Below are 24,494 nucleotides of genomic sequence, written 5' to 3'. Positions count from 1 at the left end.
AGTTTCTTCTACATTCCCCCAACACCAGCAACATATCTACACAATGATCAAACACCGCCATTGCTCTATTCAAACGCTACCCAAACTAATAATATCAATACGATAGTGTTCGTTTACTTATACGGAAAACTTATCACCAAAGTTTATATCCCGTTCTTTCTACGTCTGCACACTTACACTTACATTTATTACGTTTCCATAGCGATTACATTAATAGTTGACGATCAAAAATAATCTAAAGATATTTCTTTGCAACTTTCTTTTCTTTGTATAAAACGGCTCAAATAATTCGCCTCTGATCCTTTTTTTTATAAGATGGTACAGATTGTTAATGCAATATACAACTTTATCGTTGTACTATGTTCCGAAGGCCATCGGTTCCATTCCCCAGGCAATGACATTGACGGGCTTTGCTTACTCTAACTGGGCACATGCTGAGATGTTGCCTACAAGTAGGGCCTAATAGGTACCTTCCTATCCCTTTCTCATAGGATTGTAGTGATTGAGGAACGACGTCTTTTTGCGCATACGTATTAGTATTATTCATTGTCTTATTATTTTCATTCATATTATTATTATTATTACTAGTTTTATTATTATTTTTCGTATTCTTCTTCTTCTTCTTCTTCTTCTTCTTCTTATTATTATTATTATTATTATTATTATTATTATTATTATTATTATTATTATTATTATTATTATTATTATTATTATTATTATTATTATTATTATTATTATTACGTTATAGGTCGATTTTGCCTCCGAAAATTTTACTTGTTATTCACTTACAGTATGATGATGGAACCTCGTGTTCGACATATTTTTAGGCCTGTTTGTATTGTACATGGACTCTTAACACTTTTTATTTGATGCAATAATTCGCGTGATATTGGCTTGTAACACTCAGTTTGAACACTGCACTTTCTGTCTGAATGTGGAACCATTTCCGGCGGCCATTTTGTAACAGGCTTGCCCGAAATCAAAACAATTTTTTTTCTAAGCTGTTTGGTTTTCCATAATCTATCAAACAAGGTATCACTCGACCTATATTCAGATTTGAAATTTTAAAATTGTTCCCGGGGCCCCATGATGGGGTCCTGGGGCACCACGACAACACCATTCCACGTTGCCTATGGCGTTTACCTTTTTCATTTTGTGTTTCATGTTTTTCTACTTAGCCGTTTCCGATTTATAAGTACTGGAAATTTTATCTCTTACAGGACCAATTTTGGGGTCTATCTTGAAAACGGTGCCCATTTTCAAAAATTGTTTCCTACAAAAATTGTTCAATTTTTCAAGCTCTTTAGAACGAGGTATCACTCGACCTACAATATGTTCCCATTTGAAAATTTCACGTTCACCCCCTCCCCCCCAAAATGGGGGCGGGGGAAACCTAATGTTTGACTCATTTCTTAGGCCCCTCTGTATTGTACATTGTCTCTTAATATTTTTCGTACATGATGTATAGTTCGCGAAATATTGGCTTGTAACACTTATTTATAAGTACTGGAAATTTTATCGGATACAAGACCATTTATGGGGCCCATCTTGAAAACGGTGCCCCATATCAAAAATTGTTTCCTACAAAAATTGTTCAATTTTTCAAGCTCTTTTGAACGAGGTATCACTCGACCTATGTTCCCATTTGAAAATTTCACATTCACCCCCCTCCCCCCAAAATGGGGGCGGGAGAAATCTAATGTTTGACTCATTTCTTAGGCCCCTCTGTATTGTACATTGTCTCTTAATATTTTTCTTATATGATGTATAGTTCGCGAGATATTGGCTTGTAACACTTATTTATAAGTACTGGAAATTTTATCGGATACAGGACCATTTTTGTTGCCCATCTTGAAAACGGTGCCCCATATCAAAAATTGTTTCCTACAAAAATTGTTCAATTTTTCAAGCTCTTTTGAACGAGGTATCACTCGACCTATGTTCCCATTTGAAAATTTCACATTCACCCCCCTCCCCCCAAAATGGGGGTGGGAGAAATCTAATGTTTGACTCATTTCTTAGGCCCCTCTGTATTGTACATTGTCTCTTAATATTTTTCTTATATGATGTATAGTTCGCGAGATATTGGCTTGTAACACTTATTTATAAGTACTGGAAATTTTATCGGATACAGGACCATTTTTGGGGCCCATCTTGAAAACGGTGCCCCATATCAAAAATTGTTTCCTACAAAAATTGTTCAATTTTTCAAGCTCTTTCGAACGCGGTATAACTCGACCTATGTTCCCATTTGAAAATTTCACGTTCACCCCCCTCCTCCCGAAATGGGGGGCGGGGGAAACCTAATGTTTGACTTATTTCTTAGGCCCCTCTATATTGTACATTGTCTCTTAATATTTTTCTTATATGATGTATAGTTCGCGAGATATTGGCTTGTAACACTTATTTATAAGTACTGGAAATTTTATCGGATACAGGACCATTTTTGGGGCCCATCTTGAAAACGGTGCCCCATATCAAAAATTGTTTCCTACAAAAATTGTTCAATTTTTCAAGCTCTTTCGAACGAGGTATCACTCGACCTATGTTCTTATTTGAAAATTTCACGTTCACCCCCCTCCCCCCAAAATGGGGGGCGGGGGAAATCTAATGTTTGACTCATTTCTTAGGCCCCTCTGTATTGTACATTGTCTCTTAATATTTTTCTTATATGATGTATAGTTCGCGAGATATTGGCTTGTAACACTTATTTTGACTCACCCTGTATATATATGTACTTACATAGTTTGAAAAGTTACGTGCCTGCTCTATTTGTTGTATTTCCACCTCTTATGTCAACTTACTAAATAACACCAACTATTTCTTTATACGCGGATCTTTAGTGAATTGAGAATGATTATTGATTATCGGGTTGACATATAAAGTACAATGTTGCAACCTTATGAGGGAAAAAAGTGAATTTTGATAGTCAGGGTTTTTGTTTTGTTTTTGAGCCAATAAAATATGAATACTTATCGAATATAAAAAGGTTATGTAGATATTAAATGTCGACGAAATACTACGATGGATATTAAAGTGAAATTTATTATATTGAGTAATATGAATATATATATATATGCGAGTATGTATGTAATGGGCTCGGTATTTACCCTGGTTGTTTTAGGTTGCCATAGACTTTTGACACCCGATATCGACCAACTATTTGTGATATATAGCATTACCGCGTAAATTGTAATAAATGACATTTTGTTGAGTTGTTATTGATGTTTGTGACTATTAAAGTTGAATATCATGTTAAATACTGCATATAAATAAAACAAGTAGCAGGTCGTAAGAAAAGTAAGAATAACCCTAATCCTTATCCAAATTTAATTTGCGAGATCATAGTGAAATCAGTAAGCTACGAAACAGTGTGCCCCACCAACGAATCCTTCTATCAGTAAACCATGAAACAAATCCTTCCTCTACGATCGGAAACCTAACTATTCAGTGACTAGAAATCTTTTGACTACACGATCTATACTAGAAAAAAATTAGTGATCTTAAATTCAACGAACTGAAATTAGGTTAATAATTTAGTAGTGTGAATACAGGAATATGGAAATATGTTCCCAATGTCTGTGACTGGATTCGATAATTTTTCTTTAATCTTGATAAACTTTGAAATTTTATATCAAGTGCGTCAAGTGACGAAATGAGAAATATAAATATATATGTGATATGAAGCAACTATTTGTCTATAGTTAAAACAAAAACAATTAAATACTCTCATGGACACAAATCACAGTGCGAAAAGAGAGTTGAAAAAGGAGTTATTATCGACGTGAGAACAAAGACTCATAAAATTGTCGAAATGTCTCCTCTTGGGACAGAGACTCAATAAAATGTTACTAAAGTGTTTTTTTTTAAGAATGATTAACCAATTATATTTTTTTTGCTTTCTTTTTCCCGCAATGATATGTATTCATTGCACTGAATCTTAAATATATTGACCATTGAATTTTTTTTTCTTTATTTTTGTCTTTCGTCTTTTGTCGAATTTTTTTTTATGTAATCCAACTTTTAATATATCTAGAAAGAGAAATGTGTTATTTGATCTTGTTGAAAGTAGCGGATTTCTGTGCATGCTTATGAAACATTCTTTTCATGTATTAAATTTTTCCTGTTATGTCAAACTAAGTTTTCTTTTATTGAAATGTAATAAATGTCTATAGAAATGTAGTTAGGTTAGTTTAATTCAACTAAATACAACCTGAAGTATACATTGTCCTGTATGAATGTGTGTGTGAGTGAAATGTAGGTTTAGTATTAAGTGCACCAATTATTTTGACATATATGTGTGACTTATTATAATTAATGGTAGTTGGCAATTAAAGTCATTGAATGTCAATACTAACTTAATTTAAGTTGGCTCTATGAAGGAAGTAAAAAGGACCGAAGTAGCCTGAACAAATGATCATCATGGGAGAACTGTGAAAGTCAAAATCTTCGACAAATATGTGATACTCTGATTTTTTTTTCTTTCCCTCTGTGGTCGATTCTAGCATGCCATCAACTTCGTCGTTCATTTTTTCAAATATTGGATATTAGTCTAGAACTTCTGGAAATATTGAATAAACGGTAAAATTGAACTTTCTCATCTATCTCAGAGCTAGATTGGGATAATTCGGTAGTTGGGGTTAAATGGATCTAGGTCGGGGATGTATGGGTTAACATGTGTCTACCTTTGATTACCTTAATACCAAATATTCACCCAATAGCTATTGGAAATGATCCCAATTCGATAATTATTCACTTTCCCTTTACCATATTTTTCAAAATATCCAGTAACAGTTTCCTCTTTATCACCTTCTTTCTTTACCTCTTTCCTCTTCTATCTTCCTCTTCCTTTCTTCATCTTCTTCTTCTATTTTTAATAAAACTGAAAAGGGGGTCGTGACTGGGAATTCTATATGTAATAAACACGGTCATGTATTTATTTATTTTATTTTATTTTCTTTAGAAGTCCGATAAAGAGTTTTCTCGTTTCGATCGAACCTAGTATGTTCGAAATTAAGAAATGGGTAATATATTCCAATATAATTAGACATAAGCTGATAGCTTCATGAATATCCCCACCAGGGGTGAAGGGTTCCCACTCACGACTTATTCCGTGCATCACATTTGTTGCAGATTCTTTTTCCCTCAATCAGTTTTAGATTGACGAGCCGTGACGGGATTCGTTGTTATGGAAACGGTGGTTTCTATGGCAACGGTCCCCCCTTTTTTTCAGTTTTAGAGTGGCGACCGTGACAGGATTGTTGCCATGGTAACGCATGTTTGCTGTGGTAACGGATCTGAAAATGCTTATTGAATAATACCAGTTATCATGCCAATCAGTTTGAATTGGTGAATCGCGACAAGAATGGTTGTCATGGCAACGTTTGTTCCCATGGCAACGGATCTCAGTTTAAATGGCGACCGATAGATCTGAAATTTTTTAAGAATGTCAAAGAGTGAGGTTGAAGGCATGTTGAATTGATTACAACATTGAAATTAATAAGAGAAATTTTATAGTCAAGTGAAACAAGTAGAGTCGTTGGCTACTTTGTCATTTTTGTTTCCTTTTCTAAGGGGGAAAAAGAGAAGGAGTGTCAAAATTTTTTCTAAATTAGAACTAAACGCTAGAAGGGTTTCAAGGAAGGAAAGAGAATGGGAGTCCTTTAATTCATGAATAATACTTGTCTGGATAGCGAATAAGTATTTTATAGTATATGTGTATTTTTGATATATATCTTGTCTTTTGTAAAGTGTCTCAAAGCTATGGCAACAAAAAAGGTTGTTGTGTCACAGGGCGAATGTGAAGTCACGTGCACTCAATGCACATTAGATGAAAAAGAGAAAAGATCTCGCGCCCCGCGGAGATTAATAAGATGCACCGGTTGTGGACTAAAATGGATCCATTTTGCTTGCTCCAATTTGGATGATACTGCTGAAAATGCAGAAAAGGTTCAAACCGGCGAAATAATAAAATATTGTGAGGATTGTGAAAAGGACCGAGGCCAAATATCTCCAGCGGAGATATCTGACCTCGATGATGAGGAAAAGAATGGAAATCACAATGATTCTCGTGATCAGACGGCAAACCCGAAGGAAGGAATGTCATCTAGAGGGTCTGACACGTCTGCATTAATTCGCCAAATGATGCAAATGATGAACGAAAAATTTACTAACATGGAAGTTAAAATAGAACAGAATGGTGCAGATCTGAGACGTGAGAATGCAGAAATGAGGCGTGAGATAAATCAGAAGTTAGATCAGAATAGTGCAGATCTGAGGCGTGAGAATGCAATAATGAGGCGTGAAATAAATGAAAAGTTTGATACCTCGAAACGAGAGACCGATGCTCGATTCGAGGTATTAAACAATAAATTTGACCAGATCTGTTTAGACTTTGCTTCGTCGATTAGCAAATTGAAAGAGCAATCGTTTACTGAACTAGAGCAGGTTAGATACCAGGCCCAACAGTCTACCGAGCAGCTCAGAGACGAAACAAATAAAAAATTAAATGAAATAGATGTAAGGTTTGAGAGTGCAAACAAAAGATTTGGTGACATCGAACAAAAGGTTGAACAGCAGCAGGCTGAAATAAGTAAATTAAATGTTGTAATATCTAACCTATCAATAGAAACCAAACTAGAGTCGGTTGATCAAAGGATTGGTCAAATTCAAACCGAAGTAGACAGTCTTAAGGGGAATATTACTAAATTGGAAATCGTCAAGTCTGATATCTCCTATCCTTTTCCTGATGGCGATTCTCCAGGAAAAATTTTCCCAGAAACAAGTAACGTCCAACCGGGAAAGAGTCAAGTGTTGCCTGATGCACGGGACACAGCAATGTATTGCCCCCCGCATCAGCCAACCTCGAAATCATGGTTGAGTAATTTCGATGTACCGATGCAGTCGAGTGTTGTGACTACAACAGTCACTAGCGTAAATGCTCACTCTGCCTTTGGAATGGTACAATCTTACAGCGTGCTGCCAGGAGGGGAAAGGAGATGTGCCGGACCGTCGGTTACTGCCGTGGTGGGTCCTAAGTTCGAACCTTACATGGTCAACACTAATTATAAAACCTCTCTTGGTCATATGGGAGCGTTCAGTTCAGTGACCACTCCGTCGGTGGCAAATCCGGTGACAACCCCAACCGCTCAGGATAACGCGTTGATTCCAATAGATTCTTTTCCTGCCCCGTATAGTATGAGCTCTAAAGTTTCCCTCCGGGATATTGAACGTTTTCCCACTTTCGATGGGAACATTGCTAACGGGTTACCTCGAGTTTTCCTGCGGAGACTGCAGCAATATCTAGACATGTACAAACTTACTGATGGGGAACGCCTACAGATAGTTGAAAAATGTTTGATCGCCGCTTCGGGCGCATGGTTTGCCTCTGTTAAATACCAAATCCGGACGTTCAGTGATTTTTTGATTCTTTTCAAAGAAGAGTATTGTAATGAGCACATCGAGCGGCTCCAAAAGAGAAACTTACAATCACTCCGGTATGATCGCTCCAAGTATGGGTCCCTCTTGGACTATGCTTGGAAAATCATTGAACTATATTATCAGATAGCTGAACATCCCTCTCAGGCCGAACTGGTAGATATTATAGTTAACGCTCTTCCACCCGATGAGTCCCGGGCCATAGCGTCCCACTTGTGCCAAACGGTGCGAGAAGTCACCTCACGTTTAGCTGCCTTGTGCGGCAAGGAAGTTGGTGGTCCACCAAAACGATACTTCGCCCGACAGGCAAAGATTCTAAAACCGACGAAGACGAAGGTAACGGCAAGTTGCCAGACAGATTTCCTGAGTTATACCCAAGCTGGATCTCGTTATCCTAGTGGGTATGGCTCAGAAAACAACACTAATGGCCGGCGACTATTCAGGAATCGGCCCATGTTCAACAATCGCCGGAGTTATCGTCCCTATGACCGTACCAACATGGAATCGAACCCGGATAGGGGCGATAACACCAGGAGGAATTTTAACAGGACGTACGGAAGAAGGGAGAACGGTAATAGTCAGGGCAATAATAATAACAATAATAATAACAATAATGTAAATCGACCCCAGAATTCAGTCCCTTCGCAAGTGCGTGGTAACGGTGAGCCTAGAACAATATTAAATGGGAGTGATCGTCGGGAAACTGCATCCTAATGTCATTTGATATGCTACTCGGCGAGTGAAGCCTCACGAGTTGTCTCTGTTGATGTCACAGTTAGAACTTCTGTCCGTTCTATTGCTATGTGAACACTACTGAAAAAAAAAAAGAGTATCGGAACTCACAATTTTCGAAATTTAAAGATTTTCAATTGTACAGAAGATAAACGTAGTGAATTACTCGCGCAATACCCCAAGTAGATATAATATACTGTCCTAGTGAGACTGGTAACGTTTGAATGGGATGAATGAGTGTGTTAACTTAACAAGCATCATTAGTTAGTATTCACAATTAGCAAAATTTTGTTAATGGGCCGGGGAAAACTGTAATGTACCATTACAGTTGAAAGTAATGGCAACTTTTTTTTACGCACCCTGTACCTAGTAATTTTTTTTTTCAATTTCTGTTTAGTTACACAATTTATTTACTCTCTTTACTTCGAATTAAATATAATGAATCCAAAGGTTTCATTAGTAACCATATTCCCACTGAATAATATATTTTATTTATATTTTGATTAAGTGTAAATCCCATTTTCGGATATACAAGTCGAATAGTTACAAGGTTTACCATTCTGACGTCATACCGAAACATAGTTCCGTCATTGGATATAAATTTTCTTAATTTCAGACCAATGTAGAATTTAGTCAGGTACCTAATCTTTCCCTCACCCCCTCTCACTAGTCCATAGTCACTTTCGGATCCGGTTATATCTGGATTTGCCAAATTTCTATTTGTTTTGTAATTTCCGCGGCTAAAGTTTTCGTTCTGATTGGAGGAATTCTCCTACCTCTGGCTTTTTCGGCGCAATGTTATCGGAATAATCGAAGACACCTTACGAGGCGCAGCTTATAATTTCGCCTACATATCTGCGGTAAAAGGACTAGGATTTTAATAGAATTCAGGTAAAAATCTGATTTAATTTCATAGTTGAACATTGAAGGCTGTGTAGGAGCCCCAAAAAAAGGGAAAAAATCTACATTTTTCGTAAAGAAACAATAAGTTAGTGAAACATCCAGTTCTGTTTACTAGGAAGCCATGTTTGCTGCCCAGCTAGAATAGACAGTGAAATAGTGACTTTATTTCTTTTTCTTCCAAATTCAGTTAGGGATTAGGGGAAATACGACCTGTTTTCGTATATTCTATAGTGTATATTTTAAATGTGATTTTTTTTTATTAAGTGTCTGTATGTAGTAGGTTTTGCAATGTTAACTCTCAGAATGGCAGCTTAAGCTAGCGTAAAAGGGCTCCTATCCCCTATCCAAATTGAACCAGTTCTAGCGGGGGAATGGGTTAGTTATTGTTTGTTTTAGGGCCTTTTCCCCTCTCAGGGGAAGGGTCCCTCAATAAACCTCGTTAAGGTGCCCCCAGGGCATCAATCTTTGGCAATAATTATGTAAACAATTGGTCAGGTCAATTGGACCTAGGGTTACCTTTTCTCATTTTGCCCCCCTTTAAGTTTAATAGAGCCGACTGTATATACCAACAAGGGAGTATTTTTCCTCAACATGCATGTAATTAAATGGTGCATGTTTGGTTTAGTTAGTTGTCTTTATGTATAGTACTAACAGTGGTGTATGTAGTTAGTAGTTTTGTGTGAGTGTGTGAATTTTCGGTTAGGACAGTGTATAAATATGCGTTAATTTAGTACCATTTGTCTAACTCGAAGTATACTAAACCAGAGTAAATATTAAATTTCTGATTAATGAGTACAAGTATATATTTCAGTACACGGTAAATTATGCCTCCACCACAGCGCCATAGTGTCTGTTTTCGGTAGTCCATTGTTTGTTGACATTACGACATCGCATGACTTAGTGATCTAGATTGTTTGATTTTGGACATTTATTCTCAAATTACATCCCGTGGACATGGTTTTCGGTTCAGATGAGTATACATTCATATAAGATAGCATGAGATCTTACTATTTGGAAAATTACAGCTTGCTATGTCGTTTAGAACCCGAAATATCCATTAAAATAAAGAATGCCTATTTTCTTAATAGAAGTAAAGCCCATATGCTGTTACTGTTTGTTTCAAAATGTAGTATTAAATTCTCTTTTCCCGTGGCTGTAGAAAATTCCATTGTTGCTTTAGTTTTATCAACAAATCAGAAATAGATTAATCGTTGACAATTTAACTTTCAGTAAATGCACATATGATTTTTTTTAAAAACTGCGAAGTAAATACAATTTGGGTGCTTCGAAACAAAGAGTACGTGGTTCGATGAATGTTATCGTGTAGTAGTTTGAGCGTGATAGATTGTGATAATTATATATATTTATTACTGTGTAATGTAAATATGTGTATGGCCTGCGTGTAAAATGTATGAAATAGGGTGTCTGTAAAATATTACTTCGCGCGAAAATTAGTAGATAATGAATGAATGTAATGATATATTAATAATATGATATAAAATATGAATGAGAGTATGACACCTACATTTAAATGGATAGGCCTAGTGTATGTTATATAGTGAAAATATGAATACGTTTACGAAAAAAAAAAAAATCTCGCGTTTTGACTTCTACACCAGTACATTCATCCAACCGAGTTTGCTACTTGGATAGTAAATTGTAGTTGGGAATTGTGTGTTACTTCGTATTTAAGTACCTCATAGTAACAGCCCCGGATCTTAAGCCTTTCAATAGATAGGGTAGCATCATGTGGGAATTACTTCTAAAGGTTGACAAAAATGATAATTAAGAAAAATAACTGCTATTTCCTGTGATCATTGAAAAGTACAGGTTTCGGTCATTTGTACCTTTAACATTCATAGCCTCTCCGAGATTTTTTTTCCGTTGCTTACCTTATTTATTTATTGTGCAGTGTTCATATAACTCAGTTCGGACTATCCGATTAAATCAACCGCTACTAAATTAATATTCATGTCATTAGCGTACCCGGACGTCGACCCCTAGTCCCCTTAAGTATTTTCATGTCTTTTCTTAGTTTAATTAGATGAGGGAAATTAACGACGTCCCAGACGGTGGCATGTCTGCGCAGGGTAGCCATCGGTGATGTTTGGTTATTGCAATCACCGATTCAAAATCCAGTTTATTTAATTTTTTTTTTATTTTGGCAAACTCTAATTAGGGATATCTTAGCTATTACTCTAATTTCATTACTATTCTGGAATCTTCTAGTTTCCAAGAGGTCGGATGATTTTTTTCTTTTGAAATTCTAAATTAACGCCGTCTCTAACCTTCCGGAGGATTTTCGGGACCCTGCTGGTTTGGGCCGGATACAGGGATCGGATTTCAATCTTACAACCAAACTCTTGTGGGATTGGGATCTGATGGACACAGAACTTGCATCCTTGGCAGCAGGGCGCTCCTTGAGTCTACGTATTTGAGTAGACCACCCTTTTGGCATGTTAAGAATATTTTGGCTATGGATTTTGTTGAGAGCGAAATTCGACTTTTATCTTTGTAGCGTTAGTTATTTCCCACTTAAGTCTTTGGCGCCCCTATTCTTCGTCTTCCTTCTTCTCTATCTCTCTCTCTGTCTTCATTACTTCGAGATTTTTTTTCCCAAATTTTTTAACCTCCCCCCCCCCCGGTTTCCGAAACTCATGAAAACGTACAATATTCATATCACTTATTTCGATCGTATGTACTAACTGAGACATCGAGGGATGCAATTCGTGGAGGTATTGCAGCACATCTCAGGACCATTTTCGCGATATTTAATCCACCACGGGAGAAACTGACGAGAAGGTACACTATGCTTTCAGATTCCTAGAAACATTTGTTATTCATTGATCGTACAAATTATACCCATTGACGACTGATTTCTGGTTTTCTTTCTATTGATTGGTCATATAGTGTGTATGTATTAGTAGATTGGGCCCACTAGTTTCAAATAACCTTGATTTTTCCTTTCTCTGTATATACATCTATATATATATGTACTTACATAGTTTGAAAAGTTACGTGCCTGCTCTATTTGTTGTATTTCCACCTCTTATGTCAACTTACTAAATAACACCAACTATTTCTTTATACGCGGATCTTTAGTGAATTGAGAATGATTATTGATTATCGGGTTGACATATAAAGTACAATGTTGCAACCTTATGAGGGAAAAAAGTGAATTTTGATAGTCAGGGTTTTTGTTTTGTTTTTGAGCCAATAAAATATGAATACTTATCGAATATAAAAAGGTTATGTAGATATTAAATGTCGACGAAATACTACGATGGATATTAAAGTGAAATTTATTATATTGAGTAATATGAATATATATATATATATGCGAGTATGTATGTAATGGGCTCGGTATTTACCCTGGTTGTTTTAGGTTGCCATAGACTTTTGACACCCGATATCGACCAACTATTTGTGATATATAGCATTACCGCGTAAATTGTAATAAATGACATTTTGTTGAGTTGTTATTGATGTTTGTGACTATTAAAGTTGAATATCATGTTAAATACTGCATGTAAATAAAACAAGTAGCAGGTCGTAAGAAAAGTAAGAATAACCCTAATCCTTATCCAAATTTAATTTGCGAGATCATAGTGAAATCAGTAAGCTACGAAACAGTGTGCCCCACCAACGAATCCTTCTATCAGTAAACCATGAAACAAATCCTTCCTCTACGATCGGAAACCTAACTATTCAGTGACTAGAAATCTTTTGACTACACGATCTATACTAGAAAAAAATTAGTGATCTTAAATTCAACGAACTGAAATTAGGTTAATAATTTAGTAGTGTGAATACAGGAATATGGAAATATGTTCCCAATGTCTGTGACTGGATTCGATAATTTTTCTTTAATCTTGATAAACTTTGAAATTTTATATCAAGTGCGTCAAGTGACGAAATGAGAAATATAAATATATATGTGATATGAAGCAACTATTTGTCTATAGTTAAAACAAAAACAATTAAATACTCTCATGGACACAAATCACAGTGCGAAAAGAGAGTTGAAAAAGGAGTTATTATCGACGTGAGAACAAAGACTCATAAAATTGTCGAAATGTCTCCTCTTGGGACAGAGACTCAATAAAATGTTACTAAAGTGTTTTTTTTTTAAGAATGATTAACCAATTATATTTTTTTTTGCTTTCTTTTTCCCGCAATGATATGTATTCATTGCACTGAATCTTAAATATATTGACCTTTGAATTTTTTTTTTCTTTATTTTTGTCTTTCGTCTTTTGTCGAATTTTTTTTATGTAATCCAACTTTTAATATATCTAGAAAGAGAAATGTGTTATTTGATCTTGTTGAAAGTAGCGGATTTCTGTGCATGCTTATGAAACATTCTTTTCATGTATTAAATTTTTCCTGTTATGTCAAACTAAGTTTTCTTTTATTGAAATGTAATAAATGTCTATAGAAATGTAGTTAGGTTAGTTTAATTCAACTAAATACAACCTGAAGTATACATTGTCCTGTATGAATGTGTGTGTGAGTGAAATGTAGGTTTAGTATTAAGTGCACCAATTATTTTGACATATATGTGTGACTTATTATAATTAATGGTAGTTGGCAATTAAAGTCATTGAATGTCAATACTAACTTAATTTAAGTTGGCTCTATGAAGGAAGTAAAAAGGACCGAAGTAGCCTGAACAAATGATCATCATGGGAGAACTGTGAAAGTCAAAATCTTCGACAAATATGTGATACTCTGATTTTTTTTCTTTCCCTCTGTGGTCGATTCTAGCATGCCATCAACTTCGTCGTTCATTTTTTCAAATATTGGATATTAGTCTAGAACTTCTGGAAATATTGAATAAACGGTAAAATTGAACTTTCTCATCTATCTCAGAGCTAGATTGGGATAATTCGGTAGTTGGGGTTAAATGGATCTAGGTCGGGGATGTATGGGTTAACATGTGTCTACCTTTGATTACCTTAATACCAAATATTCACCCAATAGCTATTGGAAATGATCCCAATTCGATAATTATTCACTTTCCCTTTACCATATTTTTCAAAATATCCAGTAACAGTTTCCTCTTTATCACCTTCTTTCTTTACCTCTTTCCTCTTCTATCTTCCTCTTCCTTTCTTCATCTTCTTCTTCTATTTTTAATAAAACTGAAAAGGGGGTCGTGACTGGGAATTCTATATGTAATAAACACGGTCATGTATTTATTTATTTTATTTTATTTTCTTTAGAAGTCCGATAAAGAGTTTTCTCGTTTCGATCGAACCTAGTATGTTCGAAATTAAGAAATGGGTAATATATTCCAATATAATTAGACATAAGCTGATAGCTTCATGAATATCCCCACCAGGGGTGAAGGGTTCCCACTCACGACTTATTCCGTGCATCACATTTGTTGCAGATTCTTTTTCCCTCAATCAGTTTTAGATTGACGAGCCGTGACGGGATTCGTTGTTATGGAAACGGTGGTTTCTATGGCAACGGTCCCCCCTTTTTTTCAATAAATTCATGTCTATTTATGTACGTTAGATTAGTGGTTCTCAACCTAATTGCTATCACGACCCTCTTTATCATATTATCGTACCAGCGACCCCCCACCCCTTTACAAGTTCTGGTTTGTAATAAGCTTATGTGGCATTTTTAATATACCTATTGTGGAGATCTCACGATATCCATCTATTTCTACGTATAATAGTAGAATCCATTTCTTGTATATAGTGGACAGTACCGTGCCGTGGAAAATCAGTGCCCGGGGCTAGAGTATGCGACGGCGCCTCCGTATATATGGGCGAGGTCGACAGATAAGGTGCGAAGCGCCACTATGGGTGGGGAGAAGCGAAAGAAAATTTTCAAAAATAAATCCTGCTTTTCTTTGATTTTGAGCATTTTTTGTTGCTTTTTTCCTTCCATTTTATATAGTATGTTCATATGCATTTTGCTAACGTGAGTAACACACTTCCTCCGAATTTTGCGCCTCCCTTTCTTCGGCAAACGGGGCCGTCACATCCCTCGCTCCCTCCACGGCACGGCACTGATAGTAGATACAGTAACAGTAATATCTATATTTCCTAGGATGAAGGTGCTGGTTCAAGATGGATGTTAAACTCCTTCACTGAAGGGGCCATCAAAGTAGCTGATCTAAGTCCACAACTTCTTGACCAACTAATAGAATAACCGTGCGACAGATACTTGCAACTGGCTTTCAGTAACGAAAACTTAGAAAAGTTCTGGCTGAAGAGGAGAGAAGCATATCCTGGTCTGGTATCTGCTTCTTTAAAAGTAATAATTCCATTTGTTACATCGTATCTGTACGAAAGTGTTTTTTCTTCCATGGTGAGCATTAAAAGAAAGACAAGAAATCGCTTATCAGTTGAAAATAGCTTAATAATGTGCATCACGAAGATTGAACCAGACATTGCTGTATTAGTGAAATTATAGCATGCATCTTATTAGGTTTCAATTTTAATTGTACTTCAAGATGCAAGTTTTGTTGTATTTTTATTTTTCTGGTATTTCAATTTGCAGTTCTCATTAGTTTCATGTCGTAAATCTTTCATTTAAATTGACTTTTAAACAACTCTGCACCTTTTGAAAATGTTTAGTAGACCTATATTTTGTTGTTCGTAACAGTATGAATTAAAAAAAATATGACTATTAAAACAAAATCCACAATAATATTTAAAAATGCTTTCCGGTATTAAATTCTAATTATATTTACTACTTCTCCTTATTTGCGCGACCCCCACAAAACCTTCTTGCGAACCCCCTAGGGAACGCAACCCCAACGTTGCGAAACCATGGGTTAGATAATTTGTTATTCATCAGTTGATAACACTGTTTTCAAGATATGTTTGAAGAAAGCCTTCTTTAAAAAGTTGAATTTTCCAGAGAGAGCGAGAAAGAGATAATATTCACATGAAATACTCAGGTACAATGATTTCTTTTTACACCTATTTTGATTACGCGCACTGGTACTTAGTATAACAAAAGAAACAATCTCAAGAACGAAAATTTTACTTCAATTTCTTCTTTTTTTCTTAAGTCACTCAAGGACAAGTAAATGTTGCTAGGATATGTTTTTTCATTTCAAATATGTTCCTTCACTATGATATTTAGTACTTGTTTTTTTCTTCCTATTTTTAAAGGGTGTTTGTATGTGTTTTTCTTTCGAAACTCCGCTGCAGCATCTATCTCCTTTGTATTCTTGAAAGCAACAGACCGTGAATTTTTTATCCACTAAATGTTAGTCTCTATCTGTAGAATGACGCAAGATGACGTGCTTGGAATGAAACGAACTAATTTTTCTTTCAAGTTTCATATTTTCCAAAGCAATTTTTCTCAACTGAATTGCGAGTGGGCAAAAGAATTCATGTTTGCCATTCTGCATTCTTTCTCCCACCCCCCTTCCAGTAGACTATATTTCTCCAGAAGATAGTCAGCTTTCATTAGTGGCTAAATGCTGTGCGTCGTGCATCTACCATCTCGTCCTATTACATATACGAGGGTTGGAACTTTAATAGTGGCAACTATTTATCTACAACTGATACCAAAATAGATTACAAAAGTTTACAGTCCTTCAATGTAGTCACAAGAATTGTGTATATCCCGTTTGCCAGCGATGTGGATGTCGTTAGATACCTGTAGCAGCACCTGTTGTCTTGATATTTCTAATCGACCGGTCTACTGTCTTAATAATATCTTGGATAGTTCTGAAACAAATGCCACAAAGAGGTTCTTTCATCTTAGAAATCGAATCAAAGTCACAAGAGTCCGAGCCCGGGGAATAGGGCGGATGGTACAGCACTTCCCACTTCATCGATCGAACAAATGACGCACACCTTGCGCTGTATGCGGCCGAGCACTGTCCATCAAAATGAATTTGCAAAAAGTATCGCCGCTTCTTTCTAAAGGCTGGTCGCAAGTTGCGTTCCAGAAACGAACAAATATACTGTGAATTAATGATCTGATGTTGGGGAACGATATTTTCTAGGATTACACTATTCCAGTCGTACAAGAGAGTTAAGTTGAGTTGATTTTGAGTTTAACGTCCCGTTCAGGACCTGCTATATGAGACGTGGACCTACTGCTTAACGTGGAATCCGAACCACATTAGCTCCCGCCGGGAATCGAACCCGGGACTCCCACGCTAAAGGCACGTACGCTAACCGCTTAGCTACGGAGGAGCTCAGTCGTACAAGAGAATCACCATAACTGTCACGTTGTTGTGATTCTGACAAAGTTAGGGCTTATTAATTTATTCATCTTTTAGTGTTGTTTCTCCTGCATCTCTTACGTAGAATACGTGTGAACAGAAGTATCACGTGAGATTCGAACGTGCTTGTATGGGCATGTTAGACCTGCTATAGACTATAGGCTAGATCGTAGGAAATATCTTACGATTTTTCCTAGAGTCGAAATCTCAACGGCATCAGATCGCATGTCATTTCCTAGTTTCTGAACGATCCTATGAGATTTCTCTTGTTTAGAACACACCTCTACGTTTCGATTTAAGTAACATCAGGTGACAGAAAGTGAAGACAAATTTGTTTTCTCCCGCCCAACCATATGTGGGTGAAACAACAAAAATACAAAATGAAGACTGGTGCAGGGACTGATGAGGTATGTTTTGCTAATTTATCTTCTGATTTTTATGCTTTTTGTAGAGGTGTGCAATTTAACAATATAGCACCTAGTATCAATATCAGTAGGAAGTGCAGTGTAGTTACGTGTATGGCACAAAAGAGCAGTGGTATTTTCTACGAGATATGCCGTAACATTTTTCCTCAGATAAATTCTAAGATATTTTCTAGGACTTATCTCATACTATGTAGAGGGTTTGGTGAACTACCGTAAGCCCTCTCTTTCGTCTACGTCATATATACGTATCTAACATTAAGAGATAATGAGATATGGATTATATTATAACAATTGCAATGGTTATTTCATGCCTTCCATGTCAAAATTCCAACCCATTGTCCTTCTGTTACAAATCAAATATCAAAAGATGCTGATATTAATTAATGATTAATTATTCTAAATTAGTATTCTGTTGAACATGAACGATTCAATTCTTATAAACGAATCATGGAGTGAATCTATGGTTCTTTTCAAAAATGAACCAATTCTTCTAATGAATCATTTGTACTTTTCACTAAATTGCTCACCGTGATCGAAAGGAAATATCTTCTGTTTAAGTTTTACGTCCTACGATTATGCCGGCTAGGCTAAAAGAGACAGACGGTGATGATGAGAAATGAATGAAGAAAGTGGGAGGAAATGAGAGAACCTCGAGAAACCCACGGTGTTTGTCCACCACAAAGTTCTCTTGGCGCGAGCTGGGATCGAACCAAGGACCCCATGCACCAAAGGTGAACGCTCTATCACTGAGCCACCGCGGCTTCCTCGTGATCGAAAGAAACTGTTAATCTTGAACTGTCAGCTTATGACAGAATTGGTACTGTTGATTGTAGAGATGCACTTGCAGTTCAGTTGAAAGAAAAACACGTACGCTTCATTTCTTCGTCCTGTCGTAGATACAGAAAGGAGAAAAGAAGTTGTGTTGTTAGAAACAGATAAATTATATCTTAGGACGTAAAGTACTAACATTATTGCTCAATTAGGCGTAACACGATTTCGTTGTTAGTCCCACGTATTCTTGATGAGCACCTATCTATTTTATTAAGGCTTTTACAGTGGGTAAAAACTATTTTGGTCACTCTCAACTACACTAGTCAAAAAGCGTAAGTTTTAATTTTTAAGAATCAATTCAAAATACTACATTGTACTCAACGTAATTACCATATTTAAACAATTTAACACTGTACATAATGAGTTTTACATATTTATACAGGGTGTTTCAAAACAACACCGACAACATTTGGGAGGTGATTCCTGCCACCAAGATAAGACGAAAAGTATATACCAACCAGGGTGCACAAATGCTGCCTTTCGTAGTTATAGCCTATCGTTTCGTGAAAAAAAAAATGAACTTTAAAGGTCCATACCTCCAAAACCAGAAGACTTACCATAGTCGGGTCAAGACTTTATTTAAGAACTAGTATGTGCTCTATCTAAATATCCATGTTTCAGAATCCTCCGATACTTCCGGAACAATGTTTATATAGAGGCAGTTGGTGGGTACCTCAAATTATGTGCTCGTAGCCAAACTGCCTCTATAAAAATTATTGCGCGAGTACCTTAGGATTCTGAAATATGTATTTTTGGATAGCGCACACAATATTTTCTGTCTTGACCCGGGTAAGATAAGTCTCGTAGTTTTGGACTATGGGCCTTTAAATTTAATTTTTTTTCCCATGTTTTCGATAGCCTATTACATTGTATCTATTACAACTGGAACTGAAAAAATATTTTGTCTTCTCCTTATCCGACTTTTAAAAACGGAACTGATAAATTTATTCCAGCGCCCCACTTATCCTCTATTAAAACAGGAGCTCATATATTTATTACTTCTGGCTGGAGTACCAGATTCCGAATATTTGGTAGTCTATCGTACTTCCACATTCTGAAATGATATTCACTATTTTATATACGATATACTTAACTAAAATACTTAGAATATACTTACTAAAAAGAAAGTAAAAATATTTTCTAAAATTTACCTTCTTCGTCCAACAGAATATTATCTGGCTTGATGTCCCTGGAAATTTGAAAAAATAAAAATATTAGGATCAGGATGCAAGAAAATGAGATAATCCATAAATATGAATAATTTTAAACTAGGAATGCAATGGATATACCCGATTGCAATGAAATGAGATGAGCGAGCTTAAACTACGTAATCAGGAAGCGTTTTTCGGTGATTATTCCTCGATGGTACATCGGATTTTTGATTTCGACCTATGTTGTCACTCAGCACGACATACTCTATCAGCGTGCTAAGTTTGGTTGAGATCGGCCAAACGGTCTAGGAGGAGTTCGCGGACAACCAAACGGCTAACCCGAGTATAAGAGCTTCGCTTCGCTCAGCTCAATAAAAACAATACGTAAAGATTCTATAGAAAGTTATTCCTTCTTACATAACGTAGTTTATGGTACTATTAACCCTTTCACTGTGGAAGGCGACGGAAAAAAATTCCCTAACCTGCGAATGTCGATTATAGTCGACGTGTTAAAATTTGTCTGTATCTTGGTTTTGTCGATTGTAGTCGCCAAAGGCTTTCTGTGTGATTTCTATTGTTTATCGAAAACAATAGAACACAAACAAAAATGAACGGTACAACTTTGGCGACTACTCTCGACAAAGCCAAGATACGGACAAACAAATTTTAACACGTTGACTATAGTCGACATTCGCATGTTAAGGAAATTTGGTTCTGTCGACAAGAGTCGACTTTCTCTGTGAAAGGGTTAAGGCCTAATCGGTCAGGTGGCCCACGTTCAACTAAGTGGTGTGTCGTTAGTACATCACAACGCTACTTTTCTTGGCCTGAGCAAACTTACTCATAATTTCAAGCTGTCCCACAATTGTTTCACGATGGTAGGTTCAACAACAAAAATTGTTTTTTTCTTTTATAGTCGAACAGAACAGTACTATGATTTTAATGTATTTTATACGGATGGATCAAAAGTGAGAATTCTAGTAGCTGTGCTTTCGTTACACACAATAGCAGTTCAGAATTTAGACTTTATCACCTGTGTTCAGTATGTTTTTTATAAAGTTAACTGACTCACCGAACGTATCTCAGTAACTTACTTGAATTACTTATTACTAATTTTACTTGCTATACTCGTTTAACTGGCTTTCCTAATCACTTCAAACGATAGGAACAAGAACACACAAACATCGAGGACAGTTAAAATCACAAACGCTCTCCCATCGAGAATCAAACCCGGAACCCCGTATACCAAAGGCGCACGTGCTAGCCACTAGACCAGCGGGGAGGGCTCATGTTCATAGCTGAACTAACAGTAGTCCATTTTGCCCTCCACAGTCTGTTTCATCTTTCGCTGCGTTGTAAGCTTATCTGCACTCACTAGTAAAGTGTTATTAAAACCCTGCATAATGTATCTAATAAACATATTCTTGTGAAGGGGCAATTCCCTCCCCCATCTCCAAGACATGATATATTGTAATGCAGGACAAGTAATTTAAAATTATTCCTTTCGGTGCACAAAATAATAGTTGCTCTGAAAATTGCTCTGCTCTATCGTTTGGTCCCCTACGAAATGAAAGCTAGAGTCGTGACTGTCAGCAACAGGGTTGTATCCTCATCATCTCTGAATGTGATTATATGTCGAAACTCAGGGGAATAAACGTGCCGACACAGCAGCCAAGAACGTCATATTGACAGAAGTTACACTGGAACACCCTCTTCAGTGTTCAGGTGCCAGTAACTATTCCTGCAACGTAGTATGTCTGTCACTGGTAAGCAAATTGGAGAGGGGCTAATGAAAATAAGCTCCTTATTGTTGAACTTACTTTGGGTAATTTGCAGTCGGTGCCGTGTACTAATCGCCGAGATCAAGTAATCTTGATTCATTTGCCTATGGGACATGCATCTTACTCATTCTCTTTTAGCGCACGGCGCTAACCAACCGCATTGTGAAGAAAATATTGTCCCACTGAGTATTTGGCTCAGTTCTGTAGAACGTTCCAAATATTCAGACTTCAGAGAACCTTTAAACACTATCTAAAAATCTTCATCAAGTTTTGAGGGTTAATGTGGTCTTTAGTGATTATAATCTTACTCATCTTTATTCTTGAAACTAAAACAGTTAACATGCCTTGAAGGTTTTTATTAATATATTGCCAGTTATGGGTTAATTGTATATTTCAAGTCATTTTCTTGATACATATTAGCACATAGCAGTTGGGAAACTACTTTAACTAAGGGCCAGTGATCTCCAGTATAAGGAGACAGAAATATGACAATGATAGCCATTATCCTGACCACGTATCTTTTAAATCGCTCATATCACTTTTGTTTTTGTATTACTAAACAGTCTTCAATATCACCATTCCATCACCATACACTAATTTTAACATTTCGTGAGCTGCTTTGACTCTTTTATGCACTTTCAAACAAAACTTAATGTTTACTCATTGCTCGAAACCCATGATGCGCGACAGACATTTTTAACACGTCGTCACTGTTTGCCTCTGGAAGCCAACTGACAAGTCACAACTCGTCACAACTCGGCATTGATTGTCCCAAACGTTTGGACACCGGACTTACTAGTTGAAATGGACAAAACGTCGATAAGTTACGATATGCAATTACATTCACTTTACTTTTTGATCATACCTAGTATCTTAATTAATATTATTCGTGCTTATTTATCTATAATATTTTGTTGAAAAGGGAAATTAAAACTCGAAATTCCCATTTTGTGTTCCATTAGTTACTAGGAATACTTTCAAATAAGCTGTTTATACCCTGTAAACTTTTTTCAGAATTATTATCAAGCCAGCTTATTAGTACACTCGGCGACGTGGTTACAAGTAAAACAGTGTTTAAAGAAAACATAGGAAATTAGCTTACTTTACATTTCTTCTTTCCTTTTGCACATATTTTCTTATGCAATACGATTGTTATTTGTGCATCTTTCGTATTTATGCTATTTGAGAAATTAAAGCTACGACACAAGTCAGGGGCGGATCCAGGACGGACTTCTGGGAGGGGCGGTGGGTTGTAATACTGCTACTTAGAGGTACTTTTAAGAGCTCCAAACTCTGGGATGGGTTTCATTTACATATAAAATAAGAAAATTTCCTCTTCTGGAGGGGCAATCGCCCCGATAGCCCCTGTGGATCCGCCCCTGGCACAAGTCATGACGTGCAGGCTAGGCTAATGAAACGAAGGCTGTATGACAGGACGTTGCGGTGTGCTGAAAGATTGGAGCTAAACAGACGCAATACAGCTCGAGCAGGTGTACAAAATGACATGTACTGACGTTAAATGTGTACAAAGACGTGGCAACACCGCAACCCTCTCGTTTGTTGAAACTATTTAAACGGGACCGCTTTCAAAAGCAATAAACGCTGTCCCTTAGGATAGCCAGATATTTGGACTTCATCAGCATGTTACTTAAGTTTGGCTTTGCAACATGGAAATCTGTGTGCAAATACAATTTTAGTTACTAATTTATATAAAACAAAAAAATTTTCTGCGGAGTCAATACTAGCTAATCTAGACAAATTTTACTTTATAACACTAATCTAACAAATAGAATTTCGAGATCAACGGCGCCGACTTTCCAAAATTTATGTGGGTGCATATCAAAGGTGCGACGTGTTATATGTTTTCAGGGGAATCTCGATATCTTTTGATTGATTTCCTTTTAGTTAAAATATTTTACGAACACTTGTCATAAAGAGCTGTGCTCGATTCTATTCACAATATAGTTTCATTTATTATTATTATTATTGTGGGGACTACCTTTGACTAGATCAGAGACAGGCAAGGGAGGGGGAGTGTGTTCCTTGGCTGCATTTACACACATTTGAAACAAACAATTATGTTTTAGAGCAGCGTTTCCCAACCTTTTTCAACTTAAGGCACACTACGGCTGTTACTTGAAATGTCGCGGCACACTTATAGATCACTGGGTTTCCCCTATCGTAAATCATTATGCTTATTTTTCATTCTAATTTAAAAATAGAAAACAATTGCAATGAAATGTTGAACTCAAGCTTTTAAAAATACGCTTTCTTTTTCGAAAACTATCCAACCTTTCACTAAGAAGGAAGATCACTAAACAACGAACGAACAAACTAATCTCTTTTACTTTTAAAACACAAATGTAGGTAATTTGTCGAAAAGATTGAATGATATTTTAAATTTTCAAGTTACGAAATAGTCTGAAACAATAAAGAAGCAATAATGGTCATAAGAATGATAACACATAGGCCTACTTTTTTCAACAATAGAAATGTACAGAACAGCAACCCAGTTTGAAACTTAAAATTTGTAGATTCATACTGGAGGTTCATACTAATGTGGAATACAAATATACATTTTCCCCTAGGTTTTGCAATTTGATTGCTACAAAATTCATAATTTTGTTTCGATTCCTCACGGCACACTAGCGGCCCATTCACGGCACACCAGTGTGCCGAGGCACATTGGTTGGGAAACGCTGTTTTAGAGGTTAGAAATGTTAACTGCCATCTAAATATTTTTAATTGCTTATTATTTTTGATAACGAAAAATAAGAAATGCTTTATTCTGTTTCTATCATACTAACAAAATGTTGTGGGTGGGGCGAACCCTCAAAATTATTTGTGTGGGTGTTGGAGCCCCGGACCACCCACGCAGCTGGAGCGCATGTTCCAGATTATATTTTAATTCCGCACTTCTGCGTTGTTTTATTTTAAAATACGTCTTTCACAATATTGCAAAAGCTTTCCGTTGTTTTTTTTTCTCCCTTTAACGTTCGTGATCATTATTTTGTTTCATGCTGCAGAT

At 36.4% G+C, this 24,494-nt stretch overlaps 1 protein-coding gene across 1 annotated transcript in view; it reads right to left on the bottom strand.

Moving 5' to 3' along the window:
- LOC145667027 (serine/threonine-protein kinase 32B) overlaps positions 1-24,494 on the bottom strand; it is a 736,066-nt gene that overhangs the window by 162,928 nt on the left and 548,644 nt on the right. Inside the window, exon 5 of the mRNA XM_081734719.1 lies at positions 19,686-19,723. Within this exon, the coding sequence (XP_081590845.1) occupies positions 19,686-19,723 (38 nt within the window). The remainder of the gene's footprint in view (positions 1-19,685; positions 19,724-24,494) is intronic.

Source organism: Thermobia domestica, chromosome 12 (assembly GCF_964235325.1).
Source record: "Thermobia domestica chromosome 12, izTheDome1.hap1.1, whole genome shotgun sequence".
NCBI classification, from domain to species: domain Eukaryota; kingdom Metazoa; phylum Arthropoda; class Insecta; order Zygentoma; family Lepismatidae; genus Thermobia; species Thermobia domestica.
The sequence above is the reverse complement of the archived record's forward strand: the minus strand, read 5'-3'. Positions and strand labels throughout refer to the sequence as shown.